Here is a 13,575-nt window from a genome sequence, read left to right as displayed (position 1 = left end):
ACCCCACGGCTGGGACAGCAGGGGGCTGCGGGTCGGGGCTGAGGGGCACTGGCAGGGCAGAGCGGGGGGACCCCACGGCTGGGACAGCAGGGGGCTGCGGGTCGGGGCTGAGGGGCCCTGGCAGGGCAGAGCGGGGGGACCCCACGGCTGGGACAGCAGGGGGCTGCGGGTCGGGGCTGAGGGGCACTGGCAGGGCAGAGCGGGGGGACCCCATGGCTGGGACAGCAGGGGGCTGCAGGTCGGGGCTGAGGGGCACTGGCAGGGCAGAGTTGTGGGGACCTCAGGGCTGGGACAGCAGGGGGCTGCAGGTCGGGGCTGAGGGGCCCTGGCAGGGCAGAGCGGGGGGACCCCACGGCTGGGACAACAGGGGGCTGCAGGTCGGGGTTGAGGGGCCCTGGCAGGGCAGAGCGGGGGGACCCCATGGCTGGGACAGCAGGGGGCTGCGGGTCGGGGCTGAGGGGCCCTGGCAGGGCAGAGCGGGGGGACCCCACGGCTGGGACAGCAGGGGGCTGCGGGTCGGGGCTGAGGGGCCCTGGCAGGGCAGAGCGGGGGGACCCCATGGCTGGGACAGCAGGGGGCTGCGGGTCGGGGCTGAGGGGCCCTGGCAGGGCAGAGCGGGGGGACCCCACGGCTGGGACAGCAGGGGGCTGCAGGTCGGGGCTGAGGGGCACTGGCAGGGCAGAGCGGGGGGACCCCATGGCTGGGACAGCAGGGGGCTGCGGGTCGGGGCTGAGGGGCCCTGGCAGGGCTGATGGAGGGTCAGAGTAACAGCACAAAGGTGGCCTGGGGCGAGACCCCTGCCCACCCCCACCCTGGTAGGGTTCGGTCACCCCCTGTCTCTGTTGCTCAGAGCAGGGCTGGCAGGGGTCCCGGGTGCCAGTGCCAGCCGGTGACCAGTCTGGCCCCGGGTCAGTGAGGAGAGCCCAGAGCCGGCTGTGTGACATGGGGCTCTCCCAGGGGGCTGGCTCCGGGCTCCGGGCTCCGGGCCCCTGGCGGGTGGCTCATTCGGGCCCAGAGGGTTTCTAACCTCCGCAAATTGCTCCTTTCTGGGCGTGCCCATGAACTCCCAGCCGGGAGGCCCAGGAGCTCGGCCCAGGTAGGGGGCTGGGGGTTCGGCCCAGGCAGGAGGTTTTGAGGAGGGAGGCCTGGCCTGGATGGAGGGGTTCAGTGGGCAGGCGGGTGGCTGGGGGTAGGGTGACCAGAGGTCCCGATTTTTGAGTCTTTTTCTTATATAGGCTCCTATTACCCCCCACTCCCTTCCCGATTTTTCACATTTGCTCTCTGGTCACACTAGCTGGGGGGCAGGCGGGGTCCCAGCCCAGGGCATCCCGGCAAGGGTCAGGGACCAGGTGGGGGCTGGGGAGGCCCTGCAGGGGGCCCAGCGGGGGGCAAGGGGCCAGATGGGGGGACAGGTGCGGGTCGGGGGGCCCCAGCGCATCGGGGGGCAGGTGGGGGCCCGGCGGGTGGCAGGGGGCCCGATGGGGGGACAGGCGGGGGTCGGGGGGCCCCAGCGCATCGGGAGGTGGAGACCAGGGGCGCCGGGGGGCCCGGCGGGGATCAGGGGCAGGCGGGGGCCCGGCGGGGGGCAGGCGCGGCTCGGGGGGTGGGGCGCGGGGACCCGCTGGCTCTGCGCCCGCCGGTGCGGAACCTGCTGGCGCGGAGCCTCCCCGGGGCCGGGCTCAGGCGGGGGCTGCCCGGAGCGGGGCCGGGGCGGCTGCCGGGATAAAAGGCCGGGCGGGCCGGGCCCCAGCAGCTCGTCCGTCCCCTCGGTCCTGCCTGACCCGGCCCGCGCGGTGAGTGGCGGGGAGCGCCGGGATCGGGGCCCTGGTGCCGGGCGCTGTGCACAGGGGGTGTTGGAGGGCACAGGGTGGATGTGGGGCTGTTGGGGGGCACAGGGTGGGGAGATGTGGGAGCATTGGGGGGTCGCAGGAACGGGATGTTGGGGGGACACACGGTGGGGGATGTGGGGCTATTGGGGGGCACAGGGTGGATGGGGGGCTGTTGGGGGGATGTGGGAGCATTGGGGGGTCGCAGGTACGGGATGTGGGGCTGTTGGGGGGACACCCGGTAGGGGGATATGGGGCGCAGGTGGGGGGATGTGGGGGCCAAGGGGGGCACAGGGCGGGTGGGAGGATGTGGGGGATTTGTAGGCAGGAGGTTGTGGGGGGCACAGGACGCGTGGGGGGGTCAGGCTGGGAGTGGCAGTGGCTCTGCCTGGGGGCGCAGGGAGCAGTTCGGGGGGCAGCAGCCCTGTCACCTTATCGCTGGTTACGGTGGGGGAGGTGTCGGTGCTGGGCCAGGCAGCCCCCCAGCGACCGGGCAGCGGGCTCTCGGGGAGACGGGCGTGACACCTGCGGGGGTCTGAGCTGGGTCGCGCTGGGGGCACTGGCTGCGTGGCTCAGTGGGTGGCAGTGCCAGGGCTGGGCTGGGCATGGGCAGCGCCTGCTCCCATCGGCCGCTCCTTGGATCTTTGCCAGCAGCTACCTGGGCCGTTGATTTCTGGGACCCTCGCTCCCCCGGTCCTCCAGCGCACCAGGGCTTCGCGCTCGTGGGGTCCCTGCCCGCGCGTGGGGTCCAGCCTGCTCGGGGTGGGCGTCCGGCTGTGACGGTTGCAGGGTGAGGTGGGGCCAGCGCTGCTCTCTGGCACCCGGGGGCTGCATGTGTCCACGGCCCCTGGGGAGCAGGGCGAGACTCGCACCCACACCCCTAGAGGGGAAAGGCCCCATCCCAAACCGTGCCCCCGAGCCAGTCTGTCCCCCTGCAATCACTGGGATGGGGCACCCCTGGGGACCCCTGCCAGGCCCGGACCCCTGCCATGCCACGCTGTTTCTAGGAGTCTGTCTGGGGAGGATCAGTGATGCTGGCTGGACCCGTCCCCACCCTGCTCCTGCTGTGCCTGGCGACCCCCAGCTGGCAGCAGCCCCCACAGGTTCGGGTGCGGCTGGTGGGGGCCAGGAGCCAGGCTGGCGAGGGGCGGCTGGAGGTGCTGTACGATGGGCAGTGGGGGACCGTGTGTGACGACGACTTCGACATCCACGTGGCCAGCGTGGCCTGCAGGGAGCTGGGCTTTGAGTCGGCCGTGACGTGGGCCCACAGCGCCAAGTATGGCCGAGGGGAAGGTAAGGCTGCGCCCCCCTGCTCACGCATGGCTCCCAGGCATACCCCCAGCCCACGCGGGGCGCCGGCTACCCCAGAATGGAGTGCGGGCTCCTGTGGGTGGAGATATGGGGGTGAGAGCCCCCCAGCTGCAGAACTCTCCCCTCCCCAAGGCCTAGTGCTGGCTGTGGGGCAGCTCCCAGCGACTCCAGCCCTGGCCTGTCCCAGCAGGGGGCGCTGTGGGGGGCAGGGCATTGGTTGTGGGGGGAGGTGCTGGCTACTCCCAGCACGGGGCGCTGTGGGAGCCAGGGGGTGGTGGTGATGTGGTCAGAAGCACAGCCCCTGAGCTCTCCCAGGGGGTGGGGTGTCTGCTAGTAATTTGGGGCATCCCATTTAGTACCCCATGGTCAGGGAGCCCCCTGCAGCCCCCCCCCCCCGATGCTTTTGGGGGCGGGGGCTGCTGGCCTGGGGCCCTGTTGCTAGCCCATGGGGGGAGGGGGGTGTCCCAGCCCAGGGCCCCTTCCAGGCCCCGGGGCTGCCAGAGCTCCTGGCCCGGGCCCGTCACTGACCCGCCCCTGCTGCGTCAGGCCCCGTCTGGCTGGATAACGTGCGCTGTGCCGGCACCGAGCGCTCCCTGGCCGAGTGCGACTCCAACGGCTGGGGCGTGAGCGACTGCCACCACGGCGAGGACGCCGGCGTCGTGTGCTCAGGCCGGCACCCGCCCGGTGCCCCTGCCCCGGGCCCAGCCGCCGGCCTGCAGGTGAGCGGGGACCGGGCTCACGGGGTCCTGGGGCTGGCTGGGGGCGCTTCCCGCCTGGGGCTCCTGCTGCCGGTCGCCCTGCCCTAGTGGAACGGCGCCCGCCACAGCCGGCAGGGAAGGGCCTTCACCCCGCAGCGCAGGGCCAGGGGATCCCTGGTTTGCCGGGCCAGGAGCTTCAGCTGCTCTGACCCATGTAACAGGCCCGAGCCCTGCCCCCAGGAGCCACGGCCCGGGGGTGCAAAGCAGGAGTGCTGGGGGGAGGACAGCCCAGGCCCATGGGGGCAGATCCCTGCTGTGACTCCGGCCTTCAGCTCCCCTCCCTGCTCCCTCCTGTCCCTCCCCAGGCCTTCCCCCACAGCTCTGCCGGTGCCCCTTGCTCCCGACCCGCAGCCCTGGGCATCCTCCCGCCACCCCTCCATGCGCTGCCCTGCCCAGCTTCCCCCAGTCCTACAGAGCTGGTGTCAGCCCCAGCCCCGAGTGCTCTCTTCTGCCTGGGCCCCAGGGGCTGCCCATGTTTCCTGGGCCCATCTCACCCGGTATCTGGCCTGGGGCAGGGAAGGAAGCTGGAGGAGGTGCGGCTCAAGCCCGTCCTGGCCTGGGCTAAGCTGAGCGTGCCCATCAGCGAGGGCGTGGTGGAGGTGAAGCACGAGGGGCGCTGGAGGCAGGTGTGCGGCGCCGGCTGGACCAGGAACAGCAGCCGCGTGGTGTGCGGGATGCTGGGCTTCCCCCGGGAGAAGCGGCTCAACACCGGCGTCTACAGGTAGCGCCGGGCGCCGCGGGCGGGTGCAGAGCGGGGCGGGGGGCGCCTGCGGTCAGGGCCGGGTGGCTGGCTGGGGGGGGTCCGGGCAGGTCCCCTCGCAATGGTCTGAGGTGCTTAGACGAGATGGCACGGGAGGGGTCCAAGGTCACAGAAGGTTGAGTGTTGCACCCGCGTGTGCATTGGTGCGAGGGGTGGGTCACAGGCTCCCTGGGGTGTGAAGTCCTGGATCCAAGGATGAGGCGGAAGACATGCAGACCCATGGGGGGGCGCAGGGGTGGGGAGCGGAGGGCACGGCGACTGCTGTGGGGGCTGCCCACGGCCCTGCTGACCGGCCCTTTCGAACCCTGCAGGAAGCTCTGGAACCTGCAGCTGAAGGATCCCAAGTCGAGGTACGGACCCGTCCCTGCCTGAGCGCTCCCGTCTGGGGCTGACCCGCCGGGTGCCAGGCTTCCCACGGGGTGCGCCCGTCCCATGGGGCGGCTGCACCTCGCTAGGGGTGCCCCTAGAGCCGGGCGCTGTTGGCGCCGGCCGGGCAGGACCTGGCGTGGGCTGACCTGACCCCTGGTTCGCAGCCTGAGGACCCTGAGCCGGAAGAACGCGTTCTGGATCCACCGGGTCAGCTGCCTGGGCACGGAGCCCCACCTGTCCCACTGCCCGGTGCAGGTGTCCCCAGCCAGCAGGCTCCAGCCCGCCTGTGCCCGCGGCATGCACGCCGTCGTCAGCTGCGTCCCGGGCGCCGAGTTCCAGAAAGCCAAGGCCAAGCCGTTCCGCCAGGGCCTGCGCGCAGAGGTGAGCCCTGCCAGAGCCACGGCCCCACGTCTGGGGGGCACGGGGGGAGACCCCATGAGAGCCCCCGGCCCCGAGGGAATGGGCCGCAGCACGGCGTGGGCCGGGGCTGGGAAAACGGTTCCTCTTGGGACTGACGTCAGCAGCCCAAACCGAGCAACGGTTCCGGAGGGGGAGCGAGGCCACACGCCGGCTGGGGGTGGGGGGACTCCTGGCTGCTCCTGTCCCAGCAGGGGGCGCTGTGGGGGGCGGGGCAGGAGCTGGCTGTAGGGGGAGCTCCCGCTACTCCAGCCCTGTCCTGTCCCAGCAGGGGATGCTGGGGGGACGCAGGGGGCAGGGTGGGGTGGGGGCTCCAGGCTGCTCCAGTCCCAGCCTGTACCAGCAGGGGGCGCTGTGGGGAGCGGGGCAGGAGCTGGCTGTGGGGGGCCCTGGCTACAAGCCGGACCCCAGCCATTCCCCGGGGGGGAAAGGGGTGTGCACAAACACATTTGGCCCCTCCTAACCCCTCCCCCCCGCTCTCGCAGGGGCCCCAGGTGCGTCTCCGGGCTGGCGCCCAGGTGGGCGAGGGCCGGGTGGAGGTGCTGCACCGTGGCCACTGGGGCACCGTGTGCGACGAAAAGTGGAACCTGCTCTCAGCCAGCGTGGTGTGTCGGCAGCTGGGCTACGGGACGGCCAGGCAGGCCCTGGCGGGGGCCCAGCTGGGCCAGGGTGAGCCGGCTGGAAGGAGCCAGCGCGTGGGGAGCAGCGGTGATGGAGACCTGGGGGGCAGGACCCCGGGTGCCGTCGTGGGGTGCTGGGGCCCCGCTCCCATGTGCCTGTGTCCCGGGAGCAGTTATGGGGGTGTAGCGGACGAGCCACTGAGGGTGAGCTCTGGGGCGGCATGGGGGTCCCTCTGCAAAGGGCGTTGGGGTGTCCAGGTCTGGGCTCCCCAGTGGCAAAGGGCCCTGGGATGGAGCAGAACCGGCAGGGAGAGCCTGGAGCTTCGGGCTGGGCAGCGTCTGGGAGGGATGAGGGAGAGCGGCCGGGAGCCGGGCACACCAGGGACCGGCAGCCAGGCCCGGTCCGGTCCCCAATGTGCCGGGCGGCTGGGGAGCCCCAGGACAAGCTCCCGGGGAGGGGGGATTCCCCGGCTCTCCATGGCTCAGCCCCTGAGGCCTGTCTGGGGCTGGGGGGCTCTGGCCTGTGCTCTGCAGGAGGCCAGGCTGGAGGGTCTAAGGGGCCATTCTGGCGGGAGGCGGGAGCTGCCCTGTGCAGGGAGCCCCTTGGGCGGCGCCGGGGCGGGGATGGGGTCCCTGCAGGCCCCAGGGGTGAGTCAGGCTGACGCTGGGCTCTGGCTCCAGGCCTGGGCCCCATCCACATGACCGAGGTGCAGTGCACGGGCTCCGAGCGCTCGCTCCACGAGTGCCGCTTCCAGGAGGCAGCGCAGAGCGGCTGCCGGCATGAGGCCGACGCTGCCGTCCGGTGCAACGTGCCGCGCATGGACTACCAGAGCCAGGTGAGCCCCCGCGGCCCCTGGGGGCGGTCAGTCATGCTGCGGGGTGCCGGGGTGTGGGGCGCATAGCTAGGGAGGGGGCAGTGTGGCGCCATCTAGAAGCGGGTAGCCTGGGGTGGGGTAGGTGCCATGGGGTACAGTGGGGCAGGGAGGCCTGCGGGAGTGGGCACTGGGGGGTGCTGGAAGGTCTTGGGGAGTGGGTGCCATGGGGCACTTCTGGGGGAGTGGGTGCTGGGGGGTGCTGTGGGATGCTCAGGGGCCTGGGGGAGTGGGCACTGGGGGGTGCTGGGAGATCTTGGGGAGTGAGTGCCGTGGGGCACTTCTGGGGGAGTGGGTGCCAGGGGGTGCTGGGGGAGTGGGTGCCAGGGGGACGCCTGGGGGGGTGGGCACCATGGGACACTGCAGGAGGAGGGTGGCACAGGGAACCATGGGGAGGATGCCACAGGCTAAAGGAGGTGGTGAATGACATGGAGGGAGACATGGGATGGGGCAGGCAGCCGGTGTGGGGGCTCCCAGGTGCCTTAGCTGGGGTGGGGGTCTCCAGCCCTCCAGTGGCTCTCCCCGGGCTGGGGGGAGGAGCTGGCAGCTAACCCCTGCTCTGCCCAGGTGCGCCTGGTGGGGGGCCGTAGCCCCGAGGAGGGTGTGGTGGAAGTGCTGGTGCCGGTGGGGGGCGCCCTGAAGTGGGGCTCCGTGTGTGGTGAACGGTGGGGGCTGAATGAGGCCATGGTGGTCTGCAGACAGCTGGGGCTGGGCTTCGCCAGCCACGCCCTCAAGGTGAGTCCCAGAGCCGGGGGGGGGGCTGTGCCCAGACTGGGGGGGATGCATGGGGGAGCCCTGTGCCCTGGTGTCAGGGGATGTTGTTGGGGGGAGGGGATGGTGGGAAGGGGCAGGGCAGGACCCCAGATGCTGTGGTGTCGAGGGGCAGGATGGGGAGGGTGCTGGCATCAACGGTGGGAATGGGGGGGGCCCTGGCATCGAGGGGCAGGATGGGGGGGCTGGCATTGAGGGGCAGGATGGTGAGGGGGATGGCATCAATGGTGGGGATGGGGGGGCCCTGGCATTGAGGGGCAGGATGGGGGGCCCTTGCATTGGGGGGCAGGATGGGGAGGGGGCTGGCATCAACAGTGGGGATGGGGGGGCCCTGGCATTGAGGGGCAGGATGGGGAGGGGGCTGGCATCAAGGGGATGGGGAGGCCCTGGCATTGAGGGGCAGGCTGGCCCTGGGCTCTTGTGTCCCCGCTGAGCACTGGGGCGTCTCTCTCCCCCCCCCCCAGGAGACCTGGTACTGGCAGGGCAGCCCGGAGGCGGGCGAGGTGGTGATGAGCGGCGTGCACTGCGCGGGCACCGAGCTCAGCATCCAGCAGTGCCAGCGCCACGGCCCCGTGCACTGCCCGGCTGGCGGTGGGCGCTTCTCTGCCGGGGTCAGCTGCACCGACAGTGAGTGAGGGGCCTGCCTGCCTGGGTGGGCGGGGGCAGCAGGTGTCGCGTCCCCAGGGCGGGGGTGGGATTGGGGATTTCCTTGGCAGTCAGCCCCCTCGATCTCACCCAGCCGAGCCGGGCGAGTCCTCGGTTGCCCGCGGCCGCCGGCGGGGGGCGGGTGTCTGCAGCTGGGCCGCTGGGGCCGGGCGGTAACGTCCCAGCTCTGCACCGGCCGGGGGGCCCTGCACGGCCCGGTGTCCCAAGGGAAGCCAGGCCAGCCTGACCCCGCGGATCCTGCAGCCGCCCCGGACCTGGTGCTGGACGCGCAGCTGGTGCAGGAGACGGGCTACCTGGAGGAGCGGCCGCTCGCCCTGCTGCACTGCGCCCACGAGGAGCACTGCCTCTCGCACTCGGCCGAGCACGCCAGCTGGCCCGACGGGCACCGGCGTCTGCTGCGCTTCTCCTCCCGCATCCACAACCTGGGCCGAGCCGACTTCCGGCCCCAGACCGGCCGCCACGCCTGGGTCTGGCACCAGTGCCACAGGTGAGCGCCCCCGCGGGGCTCTGGGGCTGCCTGGGCCCCCAGGGATGCCAGCTGGCCCTGGCAGACAAGGAGAGGAACCAGAGCCAGCAGCAGGGCTCTGGGCCGTGCCCAGCGAGCCACTGCCCCAGAGCCCCACGCCCGGGCCCCACATGGCCCCCAGCTGGCTGTCCCCTGCTCCCCAGCTGGCTCTGTGGTGCCGGCCCCGCCTGGTGTAATTGGCAGCATCTGGGCCAGGACTGTCATTACGGCTTTATTTGGATGCAGAACTATAATTCTGGGCCCAGCCGTCGGCCCCTGCCCCCCCCCCCCCCGGCAGCTCCCTCCTCTCCTCCCCCTGCCCTCCCCGGCCAGGGGTCTGGATCTGCCCACTGCAGGGGGGCTTCCCCAAAACGCCCAGGGGCTTCACCCTCCAGCCTCCCCGTCCCGCTCACCAAGCAGGGGAGACCTGGCCCGATGCCTGGAGCAGGTCAGGGGGGGGCACTGCTCCTCCCCCCCCCCCCCCGTGCGCTCAGCTGCCTGCCCCCTCTCGTCCCCCACAGGCACTACCACAGCATCGAGGTTTTCACCCACTACGACCTGCTGACGCTCAACGGCTCCAGGGTGGCCGAGGGACACAAGGCCAGCTTCTGCCTCGAGGACACCAACTGCCCCCCAGGTGTGGGCCGGGCTCTCGGTAACCCCTCCTCAGACCCAGCGCTCCCCCCAGCCAGTGCCCTGCCCCGCCCCCCACAGCACCCCCTGCTGGGAGCTCCCCCCACAGCCAGCACCCTGCCCCACCCCCCACAGTGCCCCCTGCTGGGAGCTCCCCCCCCAGCACCCTGCCCTGCTCCCCCAAGCCAGAGCCCTGCCCCGCCCCCCATAGCGCCCCCTACTGGGAGCGCCCCCCCAGCCAGAGCCCTGCCCCCCACAGCGCCCCCTGCTGGGAGCTCCCCCCCCAGCACCCTGCCCTGCTCCCCCAAGCCAGTGCCCTGCCCCGCCCCCACAGCGCCCCCTGCTGGGAGCTCCCCCCCCCAGCCAGTGCCCTGCCCCGCCCCCACAGCGCCCCCTGCTGGGAGCGCCCCCCCAGCCAGAGCCCTGCCCCCCCACAGCGCCCCCTGCTGGGAGCTCCCCCCACAGCCAGCACCCTGCCCTGCTCCCCACAGCGCCCCCTGCTGGGAGCGCCCCCACAGCCAGCACCCTGCCCCGCCCCCCACAGCGCCCCCTGCTGGGCGCTCCCCCCACAGCCAGCACCCTGCCCTGCTCCCTACAGTCAGCACCCTGCCCTGCCCCGCCCCCCACAGCGCCCCCTGCTGGGAGCTCCCCCCACAGCCAGCACCCTGCCCCGCTCCCCACAGCCCACCCTGCCCCCCACAGCGCCCCCTGCTGGGAAAGGGCAGGGCTGCATGGTGAAGAGCATGGAGTAGCCGGGAGCTCCCCGCACAGCCAGCAGCCCCGAAGGGAGAGCTCTCCGCTGCGTGGTGGGTGTGTGGGGGAGGGAAGCGGGTGCTGGGGGGACTGGGGGAGGGGGGCTGCCTGAGTCCTTCTGTCCCCTCACCGTCTCCCCCAGGGCTGCAGCGGCGCTTTGCATGTGCCAACTTCGGGGAGCAGGGGGTGAGTGCGGGGTGCTGGGACACCTACCGGCACGACATCGACTGCCAGTGGGTGGACATCAGCGACGTGGCGCCCGGCAGCTACGTCTTACAGGTAGGAGCCGCGTGCCCGGGGCCGGGGCCTGGGCAAAGGTCTGTCTGCGCTGCCCTCCCCCGGTCTGTGCCTGCCCCCAGGGCCCGCTCAGGGCCTGGCTGCGTCCTGGGAGCTGGCCAGGGCGGGAACCCGCCAGCCTGGGCCAGAGGCCAGAGCCCCGACTCCTGCGCCCGCGGCTGGGAGCAGCGGGTGAGGGGCCGGGGGCCCTGGTGTGAGGCTGGCACCAGCTCTGCACGCCTGGCCTTGCCCCCCCGCGGGCTCCCTGCCCCTCCTCTCTCCTCCCTCCCCTCCCCTCTCCTGCCCAGGTGGTCGTGAACCCCGAGCACGAGGTGGCCGAGTCCGATTTCTCCAACAACGTGATGCGGTGCCGGTGCAGGTACGACGGGCACCGCGCCTGGCTGCACGGCTGCCACACAGGTAACGGGCGGCGCCTGGGGCGGCGGGGCAGGGCCCCGGGGGGGCGGGGGAGCGGGGCCGGCTGGGCCTACGGGAGGCAGCTGGAGGGGCAGCCGGCCCAGCCCGGGGCCAAGGAGGGCCGGGGTAGCTGAGCCCCTCTGGCCCAGCTGGCAGCATGCCCCTCCCCCGCCCAGCCAGGCAGGGGGGTGCAGGCCCCCCTCACCCGCCCCCTCCTCTCCCCAGGTGACCAGTACGGTGCCGACGCCGTCCGAGAGCTGGAGCAGCAGCAGCGCCTGGCCAGTAACCTCCTCTGACGCGTGTGGGGCGGAGCGGAGCCCTGGAGCCAGCAGCTGCCCGGGGGCCGGGGGAGCAGCCCGAAAGGGGGCGGCGTGGGGCCGAGCGCTGCCCCCTGCACAGCAGCCGCAGGGGGGAGGCTGGACACTGCCTCCCTGTGCTTGGGCCTTCCTGCCAGCCCCGGGGCTCCCCCGAGAGCACCCCCACAAAGGCCCCTCTGGGCTGGGGGGCAGCTTCTCTCCTGGGGTGGCACGCCAGGCCTGCCCCCCCAAATCCTGGTGGTTGCCCCCCTGGCCTTCCTGCGCTGGGGCAGCTGCGACTGCACTCAGGGAGCCTTGGTATTTATTGGTGCTGGAGGGCGAAGGGGGCTGGTGCTCACCTAACGCCCGGGGGGCACCGTGGGAGCCAGCAGCCGCGCACCACGGGGGCGGGCACCATGACTCACGCTCCAGCAGGAGCCTGCCTCCGCGTCCCATCCCAGGCCGACTACCTCAGCCGCCCCAGGGGCCAGCACAGCCCCGTGCCTGTGGGGCCCAGGCCCCCTCGTCTCAGGCGCGGCCGCGGGCCTACCCCACGTGTGCTAGCACTAGCATGTCACTAATAAAAGTTCTGTGCAAGTCAAAGGCTGGTGTCTGGATCCGGGGGGTGCTGGGGTGGAGTGGAAACTGTCCATAATATTTTGTGTGAATAGCATGTGCGTGCCTCAGTTTCCCTGGGGTGGTGCCTGGTTAACAGGGGTGGGAGTGTTTGCTCTTTGCAGAGACCCAGAGCTAGAGGTGGGACTGTGCCCCAGCTGTGTGGGGCCTGGGCCTAGGAGAGAAGGGCCCAGCCATGTGGTACCTAGCAACCCAGGGGCCCACCCTCTGCAGGAAGCCAGCCCCGTTCGACCAGCTGGAGACCAAAGGGCCAGGTGCCCAGGAGCGAGACCAAAGGACCGAGGAGGGGCCCTCGGGGGGCTGGAAGCAGGAGTCATGCGGCTGGACGGGGACTCAAAGGGGGGGATGGGAGCTCTGGGCCTGACCCAGCTGGAGAGCAAAGGGCTGGGGGGTGTCAGGGTGGGGCAGCTCAGGGCCGCTCAGAGGATTCAGGGGGCCTAGGGCCTTCGGCGGCGGGGGTCCTTCCGCTTTGGGTCTTCGGGGCACTTTGCCGAAGACCCCGCGTGGAAGAAGCGGCGGCGGGTCCTTCACTCCGGGTGTGTCCGGTGGCACTGAAAGACCCCCCCGGCCCCGAATTGCTGCAGAAAACTCACGTGGGGGCCCCTGTGGGGCCCAGGGAAAATTGCCCCACTTGCCTCCTCCCCCCCAGGGTAGCCCTGGGGCTGCTGGAGGCAGAGGGAGAAGGTCTTCCAGGCTGGGACTACAGAGGGGCCGCGAGCTCTGGGCCCTGGGCCGGACCCAGCTGGGCCAGGCTGTAACTTCCTGCTCTCGGTGCTAACCGAGGCCCGGCTACGCCTGTTCCAGCCCCTCCTCGCCCCTGCGGTCACCCGCTGGCTGAGTCCCTGCAGTGCAAGGAACCTGGGGGTGCCTGGCTCCCCTTGGGGCGTCTCCCTGCTGGACCCACTCGGGGGGAGTCACGGCGTGAGCCGCGGGGGCTGCAGGCACTGAGGGTGGGTCCCAGCAGCTGGGGAAGCCCCGGGCCTCACCCCAGTGAGTGTGTGACCCTGGGGGGCTCACACACTGAAGGGGGCTCCCAGGGGCCGTGCAAGCACCAGGCCTGAGGAACCGGACAAGTGTGGATGTGCAGCAGGCAGGGGAGGCTCAAGAACCCAGCCCGGGGCAGCCCTGGCCCCGGCCCCCTCCCACCCCGCCGATACCCCACTGGGGGCTGCGGTGGAACACGTCGGGGCAGCCGTGCAGCCTGTGGGACCTCCCGCCCCGGGGCTCAGCCTTCCCCCGAGCCCTTTCCCCAGCACCTGCCCCACCTCTTCCTGCACCCAGGGCCCTGCCCATGCGCCCCACCAGCTCCAGGGGGCTGCCTGGGGGAACAAGGACACAGCCCCAAGAGCCCAGGGGGGGTTGGGGGCCTCCCTGCTGCACAGCAGGGGGGTGCTCAAGGGGGCCCCCAGCATGGGTGACTGGGTCAGCAGAGGCTGCTGGGGAGCGGCAGACAGTGACCCCCACACACATACGGCCACACCTGCTACTCCCCCCGCCCTCCCAAAGAAGAGAGAGAGGGAACCTGGCTATAGGGAAGATGCTGGGGCCAAGGTGCAAGGCCTCAAAGGAGCACCCCCAACCCACCCTGGCCTGGCACACTGGGGACAATGGCGGGTGGCCGGGGGAGAACGAGCTGAATGTGAGCCTCTGGCACAGGGGCTCTGGGGCCAGGGCAGGGCGCTGGCATGG

At 72.0% G+C, this 13,575-nt stretch overlaps 1 protein-coding gene across 1 annotated transcript; it reads left to right on the top strand.

The window, feature by feature from the left end:
- Positions 1-1,721: 1,721 nt before the first annotated feature.
- On the top strand, positions 1,722-12,066 carry LOXL4 (lysyl oxidase like 4). Its single transcript, XM_043552470.1, has 15 exons — positions 1,722-1,793; positions 2,834-3,119; positions 3,684-3,856; positions 4,411-4,616; positions 4,967-5,005; positions 5,189-5,405; positions 5,927-6,110; positions 6,743-6,897; positions 7,501-7,668; positions 8,169-8,331; positions 8,614-8,857; positions 9,397-9,512; positions 10,404-10,540; positions 10,846-10,957; positions 11,180-12,066. The coding sequence occupies exons 2-15, from the start codon at positions 2,858-2,860 to the stop codon at positions 11,248-11,250; spliced, it is 2,247 nt and encodes a 748-aa protein (XP_043408405.1). The 5' UTR covers positions 1,722-1,793; positions 2,834-2,857; the 3' UTR covers positions 11,251-12,066.
- The last annotated feature ends 1,509 nt before the right edge of the window (positions 12,067-13,575 follow it).

Source organism: Chelonia mydas, chromosome 7 (assembly GCF_015237465.2).
Source record: "Chelonia mydas isolate rCheMyd1 chromosome 7, rCheMyd1.pri.v2, whole genome shotgun sequence".
Classification (NCBI taxonomy): Eukaryota; Metazoa; Chordata; order Testudines; family Cheloniidae; genus Chelonia; species Chelonia mydas.
The sequence above is the reverse complement of the archived record's forward strand: the minus strand, read 5'-3'. Positions and strand labels throughout refer to the sequence as shown.

What these genes read in the sequence shown, in the direction of transcription:
- LOXL4 (XM_043552470.1), top strand. Translation starts at nt 2,858, where the DNA reads ATGCTGGCTGGACCCGTCCCCACCCTGCTCCTGCTGTGCCTGGCGACC. An exon ending in CAAGTATGGCCGAGGGGAAG is followed by an intron (nt 3,120 to 3,683) that starts GTAAGGCTGCGC and finishes CTGCTGCGTCAG; the next exon opens with GCCCCGTCTGGCTGGATAAC. An exon ending in CCGGCAGCTACGTCTTACAG is followed by an intron (nt 10,541 to 10,845) that starts GTAGGAGCCGCG and finishes TCTCCTGCCCAG; the next exon opens with GTGGTCGTGAACCCCGAGCA.